This window comes from Octopus sinensis, linkage group LG2 (assembly GCF_006345805.1).
Source record: "Octopus sinensis linkage group LG2, ASM634580v1, whole genome shotgun sequence".
Taxonomy (NCBI): Eukaryota; Metazoa; Mollusca; class Cephalopoda; order Octopoda; family Octopodidae; genus Octopus; species Octopus sinensis.
The window spans coordinates 137,910,495-137,934,318 of record NC_042998.1 but is presented as its reverse complement, the minus strand read 5'-3'; the positions used below and the strand labels follow the sequence as shown (position 1 = coordinate 137,934,318).

At 36.0% G+C, this 23,824-nt stretch overlaps 1 protein-coding gene across 2 annotated transcripts in view; it reads right to left on the bottom strand.

Moving 5' to 3' along the window:
- Positions 1-1,718: 1,718 nt before the first annotated feature.
- LOC115232606 (kinesin-like protein KIN-7M, chloroplastic) overlaps positions 1,719-23,824 on the bottom strand; it is a 73,878-nt gene continuing 51,772 nt past the window's right edge. For both annotated transcript variants that reach the window (XM_029802584.2, XM_036499737.1), the window contains exons 7-11: positions 22,761-22,866; positions 21,282-21,463; positions 16,299-18,332; positions 6,627-6,726; positions 1,719-2,409 (exon numbers count right to left, since the gene is read on the bottom strand). In XM_029802584.2, the coding sequence (XP_029658444.1) occupies positions 2,242-2,409; positions 6,627-6,726; positions 16,299-18,332; positions 21,282-21,463; positions 22,761-22,866 (2,590 nt within the window). In that variant the 3' untranslated portion in view covers positions 1,719-2,241. The remainder of the gene's footprint in view (positions 2,410-6,626; positions 6,727-16,298; positions 18,333-21,281; positions 21,464-22,760; positions 22,867-23,824) is intronic.

Sequence of the window (23,824 nt, the reverse complement as noted above, 5' to 3'; positions counted from 1 at the left end):
ATATCCTAGTAGCTCTTCTTCTTCTTCATGTAACTGAGTGATAGATCTACCTTTTCCTTTTTTGTAAAACTGTTGCAGATCTTGATTAAATTCAAAACTCCACAGAAATCAACCTTGATAGTTCTTTGATATGTAATAGCACATCACGTTTTCCTGTCTTGCCATGAATATGTAATAGTAAACCAATTGTTTTTTTTACCAGTTTAACTTTACTACTTCATTTTTTAATATGGTCTTCTCTAAACATGTGGATCTTTGTAAACAAGAAAAACAATTTTTTTACCAGCTTGTATTTACAGCAAGCGTTTGTGCAATCACTACACAAAAAGGTGAATAGTCCTCTACACAGACATGACTAACTTACATGTAATGTATACATATATGCAAATTATGTGTGAATGTATATGTATGTAGTTATATCTATATGTGTGTATGTAAACATGTTTGTATAAAATTTTGAATATCATATTTTCAGTGACTTATGAAAACACTTTCCGTTGTTTCTGGAAGCTTTTATTTTGTCATTGATTACTTGTCTTGAAAATGGACAAAATTTGGTATCACAGTCTTATCAAATACCTGCAGAGAAAGAGATTATCCCTCACCAACATTCACACTGACATGATTATTATATTAGGGGATGACACTCCAGCTTTAGTGACAGTGAAAAAGTGGATAACTGAGTTTAGGAGGGGAAGGAAAAGTGTTGAAGATGACCCAAGGTCTAGACGTCCTGCAACTGCTACCAGCAAGGAAAATATTTGTTGCATTCACAATGACAGGCGATTGACTATAAATCAAACAGCCAATGTTATTAGCATATTCCATGAAAAAGTTGAAAATATTCTGCACAATGAACTTGGCATGATGAATGCTTCTGTTCTGTGGGTGCCATGTTTTCCAACATCTGATCAAAAGCAAACCAGATTGATCACATCATGGAAGAATCTAACATTGTTTGAGGAAGAGCCAGCTGGTTTCCTTGAACGTTTTCTGACCCAGGATGAGTGTTGACTTTGTCATTTTGAGCCAGAGACAAAGAGACAATCTACGCAGTGGAAAACCTCACTCACCTGCTCCAAAGAAGGCCAAAGACATTTCATCTGCAGGGTAGGTAATGGCCTCAGTTTTTTGGGCTGCAAAAGGCATTATGTCTATCAACTATCTTCAAAAGAGTCACATCATCAACAGAGAGTACTATGCCATCTTGCTGAGGCAGCTACAAAAGGTTATCAAGACCAAACACCCAGAAAAACTTGCTTCATCAGGACAAAACCCTAGCATGCAAGCTTGGTTTCAATGGTTGCTGTGCATGATCGTAGCTTTGAATTGGTTGATCACCCTCCCTATTCTCCTAATTTGGCTCCATCTAACTATCATTTGTACCTCAACATGAAAAAACACTTGACCAGGAACCAGTATTGCAGTGATGATGTCATCTGTTGATGATGACTTTTTGACCAACAAGATGAGAGATTTTTCAATAATGGGATCCAAGCATTGCAATAGTGATGGAAGGAGTGTGTTGACCACAAGGGAGACAATGTTAAAAATAAACCTCATTTGGTCACATTCCATGAGAGTACTGTATGAGAGTCAGCCTATGACTTTTTCAGTTGACCCTCATAATATAAATATTAAATGAACATCATCATTATTTTAAAGAAAGCTAAAGAATCACAACAGAACATTTACTAATGGGAAGACAAACTCAATATAAAAAGTAGAGTCAAATTTATTATAAAATTTGTTTTCACTGGAACTTATTTAACCTGATGCAAACTGTTAACCTGAAGTCCCTGTCAAAATGAATTCTATAAGTATCATAAATTGGTAAAAAAAAGTAGTTTCAAATTTTGGTGCAAGGCCAGCAATTTTGAGGGAATGGAGCAAGTCAATTACATCAACCTCAGCACTTGACTGGCATTTATTTTATCACCACCGAACAGATGAAAGGCAGAGTCAAACTCAGAAAGTAAAGAGCTGGAAGAAATGCCACAAAGCATTTTATCTAATATGCTAATGATTCTGCCAGTTCACCGTTTTACTTGGCAAAGTGAATGTTATAAACAACTTCATAGCTTTAAAACACATTTTAATACACTTAAGTAATAATCTGGATGACGTGGGTAACGTTTCCAAATCAAATTTTCGATGACTGTAGATACCCAGGAAATTAATGAATAGCTTCTATAGAAGACTTTTAGGATCATTGTTCTTTGAAGTGTTCTTGTTTAGCTGTTAATTACTCTGATTACTTGCACCATCCCAAATAGAAGTTCTGTCACTCTGGCCAGAAGAAAGTAAGTTCTTGCCACCACGAATAAATATTTCTTGCTGAAATGTTGAGATTGCTTTCAATTTCTGTGTCAAGATCTGGTTCACTTTGTGAAGGAAGTCAGAGAAATTCTGAAATAGATATATATATTTGAAGTTCATAATGTAATAATTACATAGACAAGGATTGATCAAAGAACATTACATCATTGCAAGAAATAATTAATTTGGACACTGTACTATATTTGTATGACCTTCTTGCTTCTGTGTGTAAAAACCCTCAATCTTTCCTAGCTACTCCTGGTCATTCAACCGCCACTATTTTCAACATGAATTGACATGGAACAACACAGTTTGTTTGTTTTGTTTTTGTTCATTACTATCATTTACTTCACATTCCTTTACACTTTTTCACCTGTCTTAGACTCTAACTTTCAGAGGAAGACTTTGAGCTCAAAATACTACTAATACTTTCACTTCATTAATATTTCATTGAGCTTTAAATTAATGATAATACCTTATTTTCGCTTTGTCTTCTGTGTTCATATTTTCTCCATTAACTTTGAACACACACTCCTGACTGAACCCTAATCAACAACAAAATTTCAGTATCAAACCAAAATAAATCTCTTCACCATACCATTCTATCAACCCATACCCTACAAGTACTTTCTTCCTGTTCCTCTCTATTCCCAATTCCTACACAAACTACTTCCCCTGTCTACATGCACCACACCTAATTAATCTAAATTTGTAGCAAATTATATTTTTATTGTTATTTAAAGACAACCTTCTCTTTGGGATGTAGATTTCAAAAATCAAATACATTTTTCTCAAGGGCACACCATTTCAGAGCCTTTCAGGGTTAAACACATATACATAACCATATATACTTACATTTATATAGTAGAAAACATATATATATATATATATATATATATATATATATATATATATATAATTGCAACGTAAACAAAAGGAAACACACACACACACACACACACACACACACATATATACACTTTCATAAGGAAATAATTTATTCTCAAATGCAGGATAATGTTCATATAATAGCATGAATAGGATAAACTATCCATATATTGCAGAAAAATCTGTCAGCAGCCAACCATTAAACTCAAATTCGCATCCTTGTGATTATGTGTCAAGTGCTTTACCTTTATGCTAAACTGCCCAGTGTATATATATATATTTATATATATATATATATACACACTAGCTGAATTACCCAGTAATACCCAGAAAATAGGGGTTATTTCCAGTTCCTATTCCCATTACACTGTTTTATGTCCTACCCCATTACCTGTTCAGTTCCTATTTTAGTTCTGCTCCCATTCCTATCCCCAATATTATGTCAATATATAAATTTTAGAATCAGTTTGGTGTAATAAAGCCATTAAATATTTTATTAATCTTTATGGTAATAGTTTATTGCTAAAAATAGTTACTACAAACTATTAATACGATTAGTGGGTGAATAAGGAATGTCCCTATATTATTTTAACAAATGAATATGCATATGAGTAAAATAAATGAGCTGACTGGAAGTACCAGGAAAGCAGGGGTTATCCCCTGTACCCGTTTACCATTACACTGTTCCATGTCCTATTCTATTTCCAGGACTGTTCCCCTCTTTATGTCCAACCCATTGTTTATGGTAATAGTTTATTGCTAAAAGTAGGTATTACAAACTATTAATTTGATTAGTGGGTGAATAAAGAATGTCCCTATATCATTTTAACAAACAAATATGCAGCTGAGTAAAATAAATTAGATAAATAGAGTTACAAATACATTGACAAATACTCCACGTATTGTAGCTGGTGTTATCACTTGTCGTAGCTTATCATAGCTGATTAGTAAACATGTGCTACAGCTCACCCTCCGTCAGGGGCCCATTATAGATTTTAATTGAAATCCAATTCACCTATAATTCAACTGGATGTTAAGAAGAAATAAATAACAAAATCAGATTTAATGTGGAAAATTATTTCAATATACCAAATTTGAAAATTTTGACGTAATTTTAAAATCTCACAATATGTGACAGCAACAGGGAAGACCCTGCAAAAGTAGAGAGACAGACAGTTATAGGACGTCGCACACACACACACAAATTTACAAACATACACACAGGTAATCACGAGTTTAAAATGGTGTATAGTCGACATGTATGTATGCATGTTTGTATATATATATGTGTGTGTATGTGTGTGTTTCTTTGCAATGAACAGCAGAAAAGCCTCCTACCACCTATCTCCTTAAAGCTACATAACCCTCACACCCAGCTTTCTGTGTGTGTGTGTATGTGTGTGTGTGTTGTATCTATGTACTTATGAAAGTATATATGCAGTATCATGTGTATATGACAGCTTTATTAATGTTACCATCCCATTCTCACCACTGTTCTCACCTTCACTGATATAAGTCACCCTCTCTCTGTTACTACCTTTCCTTCTGTTACTAGCTCAGACTTATACTTTTTGCAACCTTCTCATTTTATCATATAATTCACCCAACATCCCTGGGGAGTACATTATAGATTTTTACTGAAATCCTATTATTGAACTGGATATTAGTGTAACATGTATGTAAAGTACAATGAATGAAACAATAACAATCAAAAAGTGCTTACAATGAAAACAAGTATACCATATTTAAAAAATCCACAGCTCATAAGCTGAAACTAGAATCAATCAATCAATCAACATGACCAGATGTTACAACTCTCATCTCCTCAGAGTAGACTAGCAAATGTATGAATATTTGGTCTATATAGAGTATAAACACAGAGATAGGGTCTATTTTACTTATATCCAATTAGGTATTCGGCCCTTTCCTGCCATTTTGCATCAAATGTGTAACAGGTGTAATTATATATATATATTTTACATATAATATTTATAAACAAAGCAGAAGGCTTTGTAAGTTATGGAGAGAAAGCAACTATGGAAGTCTATTAGTACAATAATAACTATAATAATACATCACAATAATAATATATACATTCTCCGAGTTAAAGTGACATTTACATATAAACAAATTGACTGAAAAAATGATGAGCCAGAATGAAACCCACATATCCATGCTTACATGACTACATGCACATCCAATTGCACCATGTGATCACCCATCAATTTCAGCCAAATTTTATGTATATATACTTAAACTGTCTAATACTACATATAATATTTATAAACAAACAAGAAATTGATGGGTGAGCATTTGGCCCAATCAGATATGCATGTAGCCATGTAAGTGTTGATATGTGGGTTCGATTCTGGCTAAGGTTAGCTAATCATTTTTCAGTCAATTTGTTTATTTATAAATGTCACTTCAAATCAGAGAATATATATATTATCCTGAAATATTATTATAGTTATTATTGTACTAATAGACTTAGAGTTTCTTTCTCTCCATAACTTAGAAAGCCTTCTGGTTAGTTTATGAATATTATATATAGTATAAGACAGTTTAAGTATATATACATAAAATTTGGCTGAAATTGATGGGTGAGCATTTGGCCCAATCGGATGTGCATGTAGCCATGTAAGCATTGATATGTGGATTTGATTCTGGCTAGGATTAGCTCATCATTTTTCAGTCAATTTGTTTACATATAAATGTTTCTTTAATCAGAGAGTATATATATTATTATTATGATACATTAATATAGTTATTATTGCATTTATATTTTATATGTATAAATTAGTGTGTATCTATGTGCATTATATATATATACAGTGTATATGTGTGTGCATGCAGATGCATATGGATGAGGACAGCTGTGAAAACAAGTGTTGATCTTAACTGTGGAGGCAACGTGTGGAAGAGGTAGACCTAGGAAGACATGAGACAAGGTGGTGAAGCATGATCTTTGAATGTTGAGCCTCATGGAAGTGATGACAAGTAACTGAGAAGCCTGGCAATATGCTGTGCATGAGAAGACTTGTCAGGCCAAGTGAAGTCATAGTTGTGGCCATGCTAGTGTCATATAAATTGGCACCCAGGAGTCATGGTCATTGCTGGTGCCATTTGCCTGGCACCCATGAATTGTCATGGTCGCTGCCAGTGCCATGTAAATGGCACCCACACATGAATTGTAGTTATGGTCATTGCCAGTGTCATAGAAATGGCACCTGTGCTGGTGCTATGTAAAAGCACTCATAACACTCCTGGAGTGGTTGGCATTAGGAATGGCATCCAGCTGTAGAAACCGTGCCAAATCAGATTGGAACGTGGTGCAGCTCTCCACCTCATCAACCCCAGTCAAACTGTCTAACCCATGCCAGCATGGAGAGTGGACATTAAATAACAATGATTATACTCACCTTCTGACCAGCTTTTACTTGTAATAAGAGCTTCATCTCTTGCTTACATAGCATTGTCATTGTAGCTAGCTGCTTCTCATGGCAATGAATTAAGTGGTTGCTGTGAAATATCAGAAGAAAACAGTTAACAGAATTAGTCAGAAATAAAATATAAGTCAAATAAGTCTGTAAGTGGTATTACTATGCCCCACACAGACGCAAAACAAATAAATTGTAAGGTAACAAACGAGAGGAACTCAATATACCTAGACACTTCAGTATTTTTCGGTTTAAAACAATGAAATTTCAATACTTACAGGTAGTTTGTTATTTTTCAGTATTTTACAATTTAAAACTTGCCTTGTTTGATGGTGTAAAAGACACATGATTATATTAAATACACCCCGATTTCAGCAGCATATATTCAGGGAAAAGGTTTTTTGTTCATTAAAGTATATAATATAGGTGCAACTTTGCATATAAGACTAGGAGTAATTTTTTGAGACATTTTGGGGGTGATAAAAAGTGAATTTTATATACCATCAAACATGATAAATGAAAAATTGTTTTATAATTACATTTTTAGGACACCATATTTAGTTATGCAGCCATAATATACTACAAAGTATATAAATGCTTTATAAGTAAATACTATGTCCTACTGTGTTAGCAGTGCTATTAATTCACATGTTGAGATTATCTCTACAGATTTTCTATAGAAATTATAGCCAGCACTGATTTGTTACAACATTTCATATCTGAATATGTCTTATGTAAATAACAATGTGATCAAAGATGGAAAAGTAGGCAAAATAGGAAAATTGTTGTTTACATCAGATGTATTCAGATACAAAACATTATAACAAATCAGTGCTGGCTGGAATGTCTACAGAAAAATCTGTAAAGATAACCTTAACAAGTTATATGTTTTGTTACGAGATATTTTACACTAATAATGCTTCCATCACTAATAACTAAAAAATTATATTAGACATCACCGAATTTCTTAATTTTTATTAGCTTGATTTTAAAATATTTTACTCCAACTTTTAAATTCTAATAGCATGAAAATCACAGAATCACAGTTAGTCAAGTTGTTAGGTAGCTGGATATTTCTTAACTTTTTTTCTTATATAATACAATTTGTTTATTTGAAGTAAATGTTAAATTTGAAAGATTTACATAAATACAAAGAAACAGGAGAGAAATAGAGATGAAAAAGGAAAAAAAGTGAGAAAAAATGAGGCAGAAGCACAGCAACAGAAGACAGAAGGAACAATGGGCCACATATTCCAGAACATGTGAGGTGCTCAGCCACACCCCATGGTAATGACCACAAGGGCGGTGAGCTGGCAGAAACATTAGCACTCCGGGTGAAATGCTTAGCGGTATTTCGTCTGCCACTACGTTCTGAGTTCAAATTCCACCGATGTCGACTTTACTTTTCCTCCTTTCAGGGTTGATGAAATAAGTACCAGTTACGTACTGAGGTCGATGTAATCGACTTAATCCCTTTGTCTGTCCTTGTTTGTCCCCTCTATGTTTAGCCCCCTGTGGGTAATAAAGAAATAAATGGTGTTGCTGCAGAGAATAACCAGCAACCTCACAGGGTTCATGTCTCCGACAGGCTACCATTATCTCTATTTTGTGGAAGAAATCAGCAGTACAGGGTCCTAGAACATCTGACATCGTGACAGCAACCAGCACAAACTGATAGTGGCCAGTCAGGCTCCTGTATTTATCAATTTTTCTCTCCTCCATGCTACAAGTGATAACACCAAGGTTTTCAGCAGATGCTGTGAGTTAGAGCTGCAGAACATGTTGCTACACATTGCTTCCCAGACTGCTTTAATTTGAAAAGAGGGATCAGCATTATATAACCCTTTCCGGCTACTCTAGATGAGAGAACAAAACAACTACATTAATGTTCAATTTGTATCATGAAGAATTTCAATTCTCTATTGTAAACAGAGTGAGCATTTTTGCATTATGTAAATAGATGCAGGTATGATTGTGTGGTTATGAACTTTGTTTCAAATATAATTTCAGGTTCAGTCTCCAGTACATGGTTCTTTGGGTGTCTTCTACAAGAGTCCTGATGATATAATCATCATCATTTTAATGTCCACTTTTCAACGGTATTTGTTGAGGTAGATTTTCTGTGGCTGGATACCCTTCCTATCACCAACCCTTACTTATTTCCAAGCAGGTTAATATTTTATCATGGTTAGACATGTTTTCACAGAAGACTGAAAATGAATGAAACCAGCTGTGATGGTGGTACGCAATTTTACAAGTTTCATATGATGTCAAGACAGAGAGACAGAAACATGCACATCCATTCATACATGTGTGTGTGTGTGTGTGTGTGTGTGTGTGTGTGTGTGTGTGTGTGTGTGTGTGTGTGTGTGTAATGGACTTTTTCCATCTACTCACAAGGCCTTGGTCAGCCCTGGGTATAGTAGAAGATACTTGCCAAATGTGTCACACAGTGGTACTGAACCCAAAACCACATGATTGGAAAATGAACTTATTAACCACACAGCCAAGCATGTCTGCATGCATATCTGTATGTCATTATTTAGTTTACTTCTAGATTTCTTTCTAATGAAGAAAGAGCCGGTTTCTAACCTAGATCCAAGGCTCTTTCATTAGAATTTCAACAATACCAGCAGGGTAGTTGTGAATGTATGTGTGTAAGTGTATTTGGAGTAAGTGCATGTGCTCCGTGTGTGTGTGTGTGCATGTGAGTGTGTGTGCGTGTGCGTGCGTGCGTGCGTGCGTGTGTGTGTGTGTGTGTGTGTGTGTGTGTGTGTGTGTGTGTGTGTGTGTGTGTGTGTGTGTGTGTGTGTGTGTGTGTGAATGTACAGGATGTTGATATCCATGCTAGTCACAACTTGAGTGAAACTGAGATGATGTTGAAAATGTTGATATTACAACTGACTGCTTTATACTCTTAAAAATATCTACAATAAAAATCCCTTTCTTAAAAAACAAGCTGGGGTTAGCAACAAGAAGAGCTTCAGACAATAAAATGCTCACATCATCATCATCATCAACATCATCATCATTTAGTGTCCATTTTCCGGAAGTGGTCAGCCAGAGAGCTCTACCAGGCTCCAGTCTGGTTTGGCTTGGTTTCTTTGGTTGGATGCCCTTCTTAACAGCAACAGCTCCACAGAGTGTACTGGGCACCTTTCATGTATCACTGGCATGAGTGCCTTTTATGTGTCAATAGCACAGGATGCCTTCTACATGTCATCGGCACTGGTCATGACTGGTCATGTATGTGTGTAAGTGTATTTGGAGTAAGTGCATGTGCTCTGTGTGTGTGTGTGCGTGCATGCGTGCGTGCATGCATGTGTGCGTGTGAATGTACAGGATGTTGATATCCATGCTAGTCACTTGGCTTGATGTGTCTTCTCAAGCACAGCAAATCACCAAAGCTCTCGATCACTTGTCATCACCTCCATGAGATTCAACATCCGAAGATCATACTTCACCACCTTGTCCCATGTTTTCTGGGTCTACCTCTTTCACAGGTTCTCTCCACAGTTAGAGATCAACACTCCTGTATGTAGCTGTCCTCATCCATACACATTGGAAAAATAATATAGGCGTTAAATGAACAAAGAAATTAATAAGCACTAGCTGGACCTGTGGATATTCCACAGGGTAGACAATCTCTACAATATTCTTATATTTTATATTTGAAAAATAATTTCTGATGCTACAAAATAGATCACACTGGAACTATTATTTCAATGCAGAGTAACATATGAAATGCAACAATCCTTTCTGGTGTGTACATTACTATAAGATAAATTTTGTAGCAATTTTGTGGGGGAAAAATTTTTTCATGATGAAGTTTCACTGTAGTGAAATCATATTCTTTTCAAACATTATCCTTGTCATTAACAACTGCTTATGATCAGAGTGGATGAAATATAAAGCAACAATTGACTTGATTTATCAAATATGAATGCAATAATTTAATATTGATTTCAAATTTTAACACAAGGCCAGTAAATTTCAAAGGGAGGGGATAAGTTGATTACATCAACCCCAGCATTCAAAAGATCCAAAAGGATGAAAGGCAAAGTTGACCTCAGCGGAATTTGAACTCAAAATGTAAAGATGGACAAAATGCCACTAAGCATTTTGTCAGGTGTGCTAACAACGCTGCCCACTCACTGCCCTAGCAATAATTTAATATTAATATACATATGGTTTTCTCATATAAACAAATATATATGTTTATTTTGACAGACTCCTTATATAGTTATAAAGTAAATGTGAAAATGTGGGACAGATATGATAAACTAAATATATAGTACAGATATAGTACAGAAATATATGGTACAGATACACTAAAACCATAAACTGTGATATATCATAATAATCCATTATAGTTATCCTAGCAAAACTACCAATAAAAGAAGTTAGAAAACTAATGGTTCACAAATGCAATATTTTGCAAAATAAAATTGCTTTAAAATTCATTTAATATTTGTTAGATAGTTCCCAATATATATTCTGGATTGAAATGCATATATTACTAACAAACAAGAACGGAACAGTGGCCAACAGGCAAAATGTAACATACATGTTAACTTACTAATGGAGTAACAAGAAGAATTATAACATGGTATTATGAGATTGAAATACATGTAGCCTTGTCTATTACTAATTAATTCATCACTGATCCAGTTGAAGATTCTGCCAATACTAGAAAAATGCACCCCACCAACCATCCACAATGCTCAGTTACCCAGAAAGCACTTGTGTTAACATGACTCTGTTTCAAGGCTGTGTATTTTTTAAATGAATTTATGTACTCATACCCATCAACATGAGACCAGTGAAGAGGAGAAATACAAAGGTGCCTGGTCCTGACAAACAACACAAGCAAGTGTACTTTCTATAAGAAACAGTAGAGAGATGATCAACAAAATATGTGATGGTGGAAGCTTTTCAGCTGTGGGGCACAAGTTTGGTGTCAAAGAATGTACTATTTATTCCATTTGCAAGTGAGCATGGACATGATGCATTTATCACTGTTTCATTTATCACTGTGTTTGTTTTTTAGAACCAAACCACTCCCATCCCCATGATAACCTAGTATATATGCACTAAGTTCAAATTTTCTTAGTATCAAACATGAAAGAATGACATTTCTGTCACTCAACATCATAAACAAAATCTCCAAGAAATCTTAAATAAATTAAAATTAACTCATAAATATGCAGTGAATGACCTTGCTGAGATTAAGCTGATTCAACTCTCCCTCCTACAACCCACCCACCCAAACCCCACTCCACCCCAACCAATAGCCTACATTCAAGTCCTGATCTATCAACAGCCCACACATCTACACAAGTTGTATTTTCACTGAACCACAACAAATGAATGATGATCTACTAGTACAGTTTGACTGTGACTCTTAGCTTCAAATATTTTTCTATAAAATAAATTTCAGAGTTACTACACACCCCTGTCAAAAATCACTTACTTAAGCCCTACAATGCTATGTAGCACGGGCCATTGATGACTTTTTTCCACAGTTCTTGACTTTGGGCTGTCTTTTCTGTTTCTCTCCAGTTGGATCCCTACTTTTCACCTCTGCCTCAGTATCCTATCTATGTTTCCTTGAGGGGAGGCCTTCTACTCCCAGGCTTTGTTAGTTTTGAATTGTCAGAGATCTTTCTTTTATATTATATCTTTTACTTGTTTCAGTCATTAGACTGTGGCCATGTTGAAGCACCGTCTCAGAGAATTTTTTTTAAACAACTGAATAGACTGTCAGTACTTATTTCTCTTAAGCCTGGTTCTTATCCTATCAGTCTCTTTTGCCAAACCACTAAGTTATGGGGACATAAACACACCAACACCTAGTGGTGGTAGAGGCCAGCCACAGACACAAACACACACACAGATATATATACGATAGGCTTTTTTCAGTTTCTGTCTACCAAATCCACTCACAAGGTTTTGGTCAGCCCAAAGTTATAATAGAAGACACTTCTCAAAGCTGCCATTTAGTAGTATTGGACCCAGAACCATGAGGTTGGGAAGCAATTTTCTTACAACACAGCCACTGTATCTTTGCTTTTATTCCAGGTAGGGATGTTGGCCATATGCAAACCTATTTTTACCTCTGGGAAGACATGGTCTGTATTAGTCTGGCTTCTATCATTTGACCTGTCCAGCTTGGGAGACCCTACAAGGATCTTGCATTCTGCTGACATACCTCCCAGGGTCATTGAGGTACACAAACCACCACAATGCAACAAGGACTGGATGAACCTTGTAGTGGCCTGCCAATTGACAAACATTATTTTCTTTACACTTCCATAAAATTTTTCTAAAATTTACTTGCCTTACTCTGTTAAGTAAGCCATGCAAAAGTCTATAACACCAAAATTAAATTACAACAAAAACATACCACAAAAAATAGACAAAAAAACACAGTCATCACTTGCAGGCAAATATGACAGTAGCATCATCATTTAACATCCACTTTTCCATGTTTGCACAGGTCAGGTCAGATGGAATTTGTTGAGGTAGATTTTCCACAACCAGATACCTATTTCTAAACAAATATTCTCCATGGCCAGACATATTTTTCAAGTAAGATTTGAAACAAGCTCACTCACATGGTGATGATGCCCAATTACAACCATTACATGATATCAAGACAAGGATACACACACACACATGTATGCATATGTGTGTCTATCGCGCTCTCTCTCTCTCTCTCTCATCTATATATATATATATATATATATATAATAAATATTAGGGAATAAATCCAAACTTACAGGGAAAAATCAGATTTAGGATTGAATCCAATCTTATAGTAAAATATTATATTATATTAAATTAGAGACAAAACCACTATTAGGCAAATCATACAATGAAAAACTTAATCCAATACATAAGATTATTTAATTTATATTATTTAAATATATAACAAAATTATTAAAAAAATATAATTAATATATCACTACGATTGTTTCATGGCTGTTAATTTCTTTAAATTTTCGAGTTACAGTCATTCATCAGGTGGTTTAAATATTTATTATATTATATTATATTTTACTTGTTTCAGTGATTAGACTGTGGCCATGTTGGTGTACCACCTTGAAGAATTTTAGTCAAATGAATCAATCCCAATATTTATCATTTCTTTTAAACCTGCAACTTATTCTGTCGGACTCTTTAACTAAACTGCTAAGTAACAGGGATGTAGCCCTACCAACAGCAGTTGTCAAGTAGTGGTAAGGGCAAACATTGACACAAAGACACAAATGCATATACATATATATATATATATATATATGCAACAGGCTTCTTTCAGTTTCCATCTACCAAATCCCCACTCACAAGGTTTTAGTTGGCCTGAATTCTTTCAGTTTCTATCTTCCAAATCCACTCACAAGGCTTTGGTTTAACTGGAGCTTTAGTAGAAGATACTTGCCTATGCTGCCATGCAGTGGGATTGAACCTGAGACCATATGGTTGGGAAGCAAGCTTCTTTACCATAGATATACTTGTAAACTATATAACCTGCCTGCACTTATTATTTTACGTGCCTATGTAGTCAGAAGCTAGAGAGGAAAACTCGGATAAAAATTACTCAACAGTCAACAGCAGGCTACCCTAACCACTGAGCTGCTCAGTAATTTTTATACATTAGAATTTTAAATGTTTTCTCAACTTTCACAGGGAAGTTGTGGAGAAGATGAAGTCAACAAGAGTGTATATAAAAGTGACAATCAATAAAAACATCAAAAGACTAAAAGCAAAGAATTCTAAACTGGCTACATCAACAGAGACAATGATATTTCACTACATTAACTGCCAAATATTGGGAGAAACAATATCACCATAATAATTTGTTTGATAAATAGTAATCAATCAACTTTAGCCAAATTACACTATAAATAATGAAGGTTTTCGCTTATAACCTTCCGTAATTTGCCAAATAACTCTGGTTTCAGATATATTATTATTGCAATTTTCTTTTTCTTTTTTTTTTTCTAGTGATTAACCACTTGATTGAGATGTTATGGGAAAATTCTAATTTACCATTATTATGATTAAAAGGTATTAGCTGTGTGGTTAAGAAGTTTGTTTCATAACCACAAGCTTCCAGTTCTGAAACCACATGGATCTTTTTTTTTTTTTTTTCTGTTGTCTTGAGCCCTCATAAGGCCAGTTACCCAGTTTCCACGGTATATCAGTGACCGAGATCACAACATTTCTCCTGAACAGAATGCCAGCCCACTGCAGAGTTCAAGGCCAGTAATTTTGAAGGGAGAGGCAAAATCAATTACATCACTCCCCAGTACTTGTCTGGTACTTCCTTTTATCAACCTTGAAGGGATAAAAGTGAATCAGCAGGATTTGAACTCAGAACATAGAGTCAGAAGAAATGCTGTTAAGCATTTTGTCCAATGTGCTAATGATTCTGCTAACCTCCCATAATAATTAGGGTGGTGAGCTGACAGAATCATTAGCACACTGGGTAAAATGCTTAGCAGTATTTCATACATCTTTACGTTCTGAGTTCAAATTCTGCCAGTCAACTTTACCCTTCATCCTTTCAAGGTTGATAAAATAAATACCACTTGAACACTGGGGTCAATTTAATCAATTTAGCCCCATCCTAAAGTTGCTGGCCTTGTATCAAAATTTGAAACCAATAATAATAATAATAATAATAATAATTCTTTCTAATTTTAGTACAAGGCCAGATTAAAATATACAAATAGGAGATTGTAATTGAGAAGAAATGGCAGTCCTAGTAATAGTTATAAGCTATTTATTATAATTAATATTCATTCAGCATTTTAATAATATACTCTCTCTCTCTCTCTCTCTCTCTCTCTCTCTCTCTCTCTCTCACTTCCTCTCACTTGATAAATTTGTAGTATAACACCTGTTGTTACAATAAAACACTAAATATTATCCCAAAATCTATAGAATGGTATAAGGGAAAGGAGTTGACAAGAAATAAAATACTCTTCAACAACATCATCATCATCATCACCAAACATCTGTCTTCTATGCTGGCATGGACTGGACAGTTTAACAGGATTTGGAAATCCAGAGAACTGTGTCAAGCTCCAGTGTCTACTTTGACATGGTTTCTATGGTCATATGTTCCTCTTGACATCAGCTATCATACAGTGTATTGGGTTCTTTTTTTGTAGCACTGGCACTAGTGAAGTCACCAAGCAACTTGTAAGACAAGATTCTTTAACTGAGTGGAGGTGGCTTTATGCCAGGTAATTAGAGGTTAAAATAGGATAGAGGAATAGGAACAGGTGTCTAGCTGTAGAGGAGACACATGACTACTCAAGCTGGAAACAAAAATAAGATGGTGGTGACGAAGTGTCAGGGCATACTCTCAATGTACAAGGAGATTAATATAAGAGAGAAAAGGGACAGAGAATGAGAAAGGGAAGATTGGTGGATAAGTTCATAAATGTGTGAAAGGAGAGCGACAGTGGTTAGGTGAATGTTGTGAATGGAGCACATGGGTGAAGACATGGCCAATAGTAAATGATAGAGGAGGAGGAGGGGAGGAGGAGGGTGGATGATAATGAGGAGGGGATGGGGAGGAGGTTGGTGGGGGGAGGGGGAGGAGGAGGAGGATATCACAAATGAAGTTTATTTTTCACTTACTGGATTTCATTATGAATGATTTCTTGTCCAGATCTTGAAACTGATGAACCACTTGGTAAGACAGGCGCAGGGAGTGTCGTTTGGCTGGAACAAGAGCCATTAGTCTTGCAAGAGGTAAAATCCAAAACCGGTTGTGAATTAATTGGAGAAAAAGCAGCTTTGGGTCTTTTCTTAGATACTGAAGTCAAAACTGTTTGTGCAGAAGAGTTTGCCTCAGAATAAATATTAGCACAAGCTTTGTTTTCAGATAATGAAGTGTCTATTGTTACAACTTCTAAATCACTTTTGTGTTGTCTGGGAAGAAGTAAAGAAGAATCAGTCTCAGAAGTACAGCAGCAGACATCTGTAATGGAACCATTTTGACTAAACAACGAATCACCTGATGTTTTAGGTATCACTTGACATGAATTTTGTTTCAACATAGTTTGGCTTTTATTACATAGTTCTTCTTTATTTTCAGCTACTTGTGAAGTAGATACACTGCACTTATCACTACCATCTTTAATATTGTGAAGGTTTGTTTGAGAGCAAGGATTGTCTGCAGAATTTATGGTATTTGAATTACTTTCAATAGCAACACAAGAACTTTTTGGTTCTGAGCATAGGAAATATTCTTCAACTTTTTCACCATCTTGAGAACAAAAGCTATAAACAAGGGCATCATTTGTAGTGTGGGAGTCCAGCTCCTTTGCTAAAGATGATTTAGATGCTGTGGGCATTTCAAGATATTTAGTTGGAGTAGAACTATCTACAGGGCTATCGAAAGTACAAATTGAATCATCACTCTGTGATGGAATGACCGGAACTGCTGTGTTGCTTACTGTACAGGGAACATTGAAAGAAATCATACAGCTATTAACATAATTAGTTTTTCTATCATCTGAAGAAGGTGTTTGAAAATCGTGATCTGCTGCATCAGAGGATTTATTTCGATTTGATGCTAATAAATTAGTTTTCTTTTGTAACGAGTCTTCTCTACTATCTCCGAAACAATTTATTTCTGTTTGTTTAACATTAACTAGCTGAACTTTTTTAACTGAATTTTTACTGAATGCATTATTTTTTCTTACAGATTCCTGATCTTTCTTCAATGTCATTCGTTTATTATTATCACAGAATTTAGTTTTCAAAGTCGGTGGTAAAGGAAATACAGTTTTCATATGAGTAATAGATGACAGATCAAATTCCTCATTTTGAGCCATATCAAAACGAAGTGCTGATTCAAATCTTTGAATCTCTTTCGGACTACCAAACCAGTATTCACAGTCAACACCCTCATCAGAATTCTCTTCTGTTGAACAGTGTATAAAATCAGATGAAAATGGTCTTTTCATTTTGCCACCATCCAATGTATTCAGTTGAGTGGAGGAAACACCAGGATCAGAATGATTACGAGTCCGTGCCACTGGTGTGACAACATTTTGTGAAGTAAATGAAGAAGCAATATCACTGTTTTTCCACTTAAGTTCTAGTAACTGTATTTGTTGATCTCCATCATGTTCACATTTCATGTTGGAGTTTTCATATTCTGCAGATTTATTGAGATCATTCAAATCATAATTAAAATCAGAAGTAAGTAATTCATTTTCACTATATTCATTTAAATTCTTCACCTTAGAGTTCTTCCCAGAATTTTCTTCAAGCAAATCTTCAAATTCTATATCAGAAGAAAAACTCCTGTCAAGTATTTGTGCCACTGTGGAATTATCTTGTGGTGGAACACACTTAGAGATAGTAATTTTGTCAGGGAGAATATTAAACCTGCTTCTAACTTTGTGAGGAATACGGTGTCCATGTCCTGGACTTTCATTGGGATCAAAAAATATTGGAGATTCTGTTGCTCTTGGTGGTTCAGAAGAAATAATTTCTGAACACTGTCGTCTTATAGGAGTTGATGAACAAACTATATTGGAAGGGTGGAAAATACAAGGTGATGTACCAGCCATAGTGTGTGTATTTTTGCCAGGATTTGCATCAACAGATTTTTTCCTCATCACTCGGGTACTGCTTGATTCAGGACGTATTTCTTTTACTCTGGAAAAAAAAAATTTTTTTTACTTTTATATCAAAATAACTGAGGTTGCAGGCATGGCTGTGTGGGTGAGAAATTTGCTTCTCAACTACTTGGTCTCAGGTTCAGTCCCACTGCATGGCACCTTGGGAAAGTGTCTTCTAGCCATGGCCTCAGGCTGACTAATGCTCTGTGAGGGAAATTTGGCAAATGGAAATTGAAAGAAGCCTAATGCAGATCATCACCAATGTCTGCTTGGGCATGATTTCTACAGTTGAATGACCTTCCTAATGGCAACCACTTTACAGCATGTACTGGGTATTTTTTTCATGCCACCAACATTAGTAAAGTTATATGCAGTATATTTCCTGCTGGTTGATATAGTTAGCCAAGTTCAGATTACCACACAGTGCTTATAAAGTATTTGCCTAGATTTTGAAATCCCTGTTCTTTTGTGTGTGTGTGTGTGTGTGTGTGTGTGTGTGTGTGTGTGTGTGTGTGTGTGTGTATACAATGTTCATGATGGTAGTTGTAGCAGAGGAGGACAACGACAACGATGACAACAATGACAACGATGATTATGATGACGACGACGATAACAATGACGATGATGACAACGACAATGACAACAACAACGACAACGACGATGACAACGACGACGACAACGACGTCGATCACAACAACGAAGATGATGACAACGATGACGACAATGACAACGACGACAATGACAACAACAGCAAGAATATACACCTTCTCATAATCTTAGTCATGCACAATGTTCAATGTGCATGACCAAAGTCATGGGCATAGTTTAATGATGGCAGCTTATATAGGTTATGTAAGTTTATCTAACCTTTGTTCATTACTATCTGCACACGCAAAACAGTATCTGCGATAGATAAGGCAAGCATAAGCATAAATAAGTTAATGCATTCATATGAACATTTCTTAAACATTTTTTCCACTCCTAATGTGAAGGCGCATGGCTCAGTGGTTAGAGCATCGAGCTTACAATCGTGAGGTTGTGAGTTCGAATCACGTACTGGGCTGTGTGTTGTGTTTTTGAGCAAGACATTTTATTTCACGTTGCTCCAGTTCACTCAGCTGTAAAAATGAGTTGCGACATCACAGGTGCCAAGCTGTATCTGCTGTTGCCTTTGCCTTGAATAACACTGGTGGCGTGGAGAGGGGAGGCCGGTATGCATGGGCGACTGCTGTTCTTCCATAAGCAAACTTGCCCGGACTTATGCCTGAGAGGGAAACTTTCTAGGTGCAATCCCACGGTCAGTCATGACTGAAGGGGGTCTCAACAACTATTTTTTCCACTCTTAGTACTGTTTCTCTTCAGAACCTTTTTTTTTAACTTGTTGACTTTCAAGTAAAGGTCACTGCTCATGACTGTTGCCAATCCTTTAAGACCAATCTGGTAGATACTGTTAATGTTCTGTTTAACGTATTGCAGGTCACAACCTGCAGGAAAGACATGAGGTGGAAGAAAATTCCAGAGATATGATGTTCTGCGAGAGGAAGAACTGGAGATGTCGGCTAGTGTGAAGCCAAGAAGTTGGAAACACCTAGAGTATCAAGAGATGGAGAGACAAGTAGGCTAAGGGTGCCTAAGTATTGAAAGTATAAAACCAGCCAGCTCTGAGGAACAGAGGCCATTATAGTAATGATAGAAACAACAAAGAGAGGAGACAATGATTCTGTGAATCAGGGGCAAGAGCATATCCATTATTGATTGAATACCTATTAATCAAGTGGTCATACTCTGAATGCAATCCAATATATCTATGTACCTTCGAGTGAAGCCAACTCATAAGGGCTGGTTCCCCGGTTTCCATAGTGTATAAACTCCCCACCTGGACAGGACGCCGGTCCATCACAAGATTACTCATTTTTGCCAGCTGAGTGGACTGGAGCAACATGAAATGAAGTGTTTTGCTCAATAACACAATGCATTGCCCAGTCCAGGAATCAAAACCACAATCTTATAATTGTGAGTCCAACAGCCCAACTACTAAGCCACGTGCTTCCACAAGACATCTATGTCCTCAACAGCGACACTGTCCAAGATATAGAAGCAGTATTCTATTTTAAGCTGCATTTGAATCATATAGAGTCTCAGCAACTATTGCAGGCTGAAATATTTTCTGGCCTAAGTAAGTTCTTATATTTCAGTTAACACAGGTGCAAACGTGGCTGTGTGGTTAAGAGGCTCACTTTGCCATTACATTGTTTTTAGCTCAGTCCCACTGTGCAACACCTACTATATAGCCTCAGGCCAGCCAATGCCTTGTGACTGGATTTAGTAGCTGGAATCTATGCAAAAGGTAAAGGTAAAGACTCACTTTGCTCATGAATGACCATGGGATTGCACCTAGAAAGTTACCCTCCAAGACAAGTCTAAGCAAGGTAGTTGACGAGCAGTCACCCATGCACGCCAGCCTCCCCTCTCCTTGCCATCGATGCTGTTCAAAGGAAAGGCAAAGACTGAAACAGCTTGGCACCAGTGACATCACAACTCATTTCTACAGCTGAGTGAACTGGAGCAACATGAAATGTCTTGCTCAAGAACACAACACATGAATCGATCTCACTACCTCATGATTGTGAGCCTGACATTCTAACCACTAAACCATGTGCCTTCTATGCAGAAGCCTAATATGTGTGTGTGTGTGTGTGTGCATGTGTTCATATGTTTTTGTGCCTATGTTTACTTCACCACCACCACAGTTTAACTAATGGTGCCAGTTCATTTGTGTTCCCCCTAGATTAATGGTTCAGCAAAAGAAATCAATAGCATAAGTAGCAAACTTTGAAAAGAATAAGGTACTGGTGTTGACTTGTTTGGTTAAACCCTTCAAGGCAGTGCCCCAGCATGGCTACAATCCAATGACTGAAACAAGTAAAAGATAAAACATAAAAGTGATAATGTGCCTTATCCAAGACTCCATCACATGACTAATTACCTGTTTGCATATCGAAGTGTGTTCAGTGTACACTCAGTGGAACTCTGACTTGGGGTGATATTTGCTATCATGCAGGTCTTGGATTTTCCAATGAAAGAATCCTTCAGTATGTGAGTCAGCTTGCTTTGACGAAATGGAGTAAAACTGCTCTCCTGATCCAAACTACGGATGCATTCTTTTAGCTGAGAATATAAAAGAATATTGGTTTCTTATATGGACAGAAAAATACAAAAAAAGGGGACTTTATATTTTTAAGGGAAGGAAATATATATTTTTAATCAGGCTTTACTTATTAGTTATTATCAACATAGCTACAGTGTAACAAATTTCAATCAGGGATGGAAACCATGTTTACAGATTTGGTGTGAGAACATATTTCTAATTTACAGCCCTCAGCACAAAAGAAATAATTTTTTAAGTTAATTCATTAATTCAATCAGGTAAAAAATATGGAGATATACTTGTTTGGTAAGTGATTTGATCTGAGACTGTGTGTTGAAACTAAAACAATTACAGCAAATTATTCAAAAACACACAAAGATATCAACTTCACTTAAACGTTTATTATTTGGTGTCAAAATTTTCATTGTACCAATTGTAACCTAGTGAAATAAAGTTAACAGTCTTTGTGTATTTTGGAATGGCTAATATTTGTCTTCCATGAGGTAAGGATTAATTATTAAAAAAATTAAAATCTATGGTTAATTTGGTAATAGTTTGCTATTGTTGTTGATGATGCTATTTTATTTTTAATGGAAACTAAATATAAAATCCTAGTTTCAATTATCAATTGACAATATCATAGGAAAGACAAACTGTGTAAATGAATAATTTAACAACTTAATAAAGACATTACAAGACAGAATTGAATATCATCACATTTTAAAGTTAACTTTGTACTCTGGTGTAGAAAAAACCCAAACACTGTGTATAAATGTTGTGAAAAATAAGTTAAAAACAAGCCATTTTGAAAAGCTTTAAAAAAATTCTAAAATCTAAACTAAAAAGTATAAACATATTTTCACTATTAACTATACACTGCATGGGCTCAAATGTTCATTTGTAAAGCCCAATATTCTCAGATCTGACCTAAAAAGTTCTTTCTAACTCTTCCTCAGTCAGTTTCTATAAGAAATCTTAGCCATCAGTTCATAATATATTTTTACCCAGCACTCATCAATTATCCTCTTGTCTACAGTATAGGTCCACAGTCTTCATCCCAGTGAGTTTAAATAGTTAACATGGTATAGTTATTATTTCAGTAATAAATAGTAGTGAAATGCTACACAATTTTATGGTAGCCAGTTTAATATAATTGTATTTAAGTGTAAGTTAAAATTAATTATTGAGGTAATCAGTTTTAATGAAAATATTGGAAGATAAGAAGCTTCTTATATTTTTGTGACATTATTTGATGAGATATGTTAAATAACCACTGTATTGAAGATTTGAGATTTAAGATAAATCACTGTTGCTTACTGCCAGCAGACTCTGGTTGATTTCAGCTCCTTCTTTGCGAGACTGCTTATCTGAATCTTTTACATCAGCTGCTCGTTCATTGCCAGCCAAATCAATAAAAGAGATCCTGAAAGAAAGGAAAATATCTCTCCACAGTGACCATTATATAATGTCTCAATGAAACAAATGTTCAGACATTCATGTAATTTGAGTAGGAACAACATAACGATTTTATAAGTGAATCACTGAATCAGTCACCCAATCACTCACACAGAGTAACAATGACAGTTTGCTTGACAACTGTCACTTAATTCTATTAACACTTAGTCAAGGAATTATTCATTAGATAGTTAATCAATTAAAAAGTTTGAGGCCCACTTATAAAGATACCAGCAAATAGTTACTGAGTTAAAAGTTACACTTACTGACAATCATTACATTAAAGTCGTTTGCTTAAACAATCATTCAATTATTTAGTGAGACATTATATATTACCATCGGCCTCTACCTGGTATGTAGCCAGTCGACTTATACATACCTTTCCTTCTTGGGACACAAAACTCCACTTGTGAAGACCCATTGAGGCAAGTGAAGATCAAAATCAAAATCAAAATCAAACCAAATCAAATCAGATATCAGAAAGCAGAACCAAAATCGAAGTCGATCAACATCAATGGAAATTGCAGCTGTGATACCAGTGCCGGTGACAAGTAAGCAAACCATCCGATCGTGGCCGTTGCCAGCACCGCCCCAACTGGCCTCCGTGCCGGTGGCACATAAAAAGCACCATCTGTTCGTGGCCGTTGCCAGCCTCGCCTGGCACATAGCACCATCCGTTCGTGGCCGTTGCCAGCTTCGCCTGGCCCCCATGCCGGTGGCACATAAAAGCACCATCTGTTTGTGGCCGTTGCCAGCCTTGCCTGGCCCCTGTGCCGGTGGCACGTAAAAAGCAACATCCGATCGTGGTTGTTGCCAGCCTCGCCTGGCCCCGTGCCGGTGGCACATAAAAAGTACCATCCGTCTGTGGCCGTTTGCCAGCTCCGTCTGGCACCTGTGTGGGTGGCATGTAAAAAGCACCCACTACA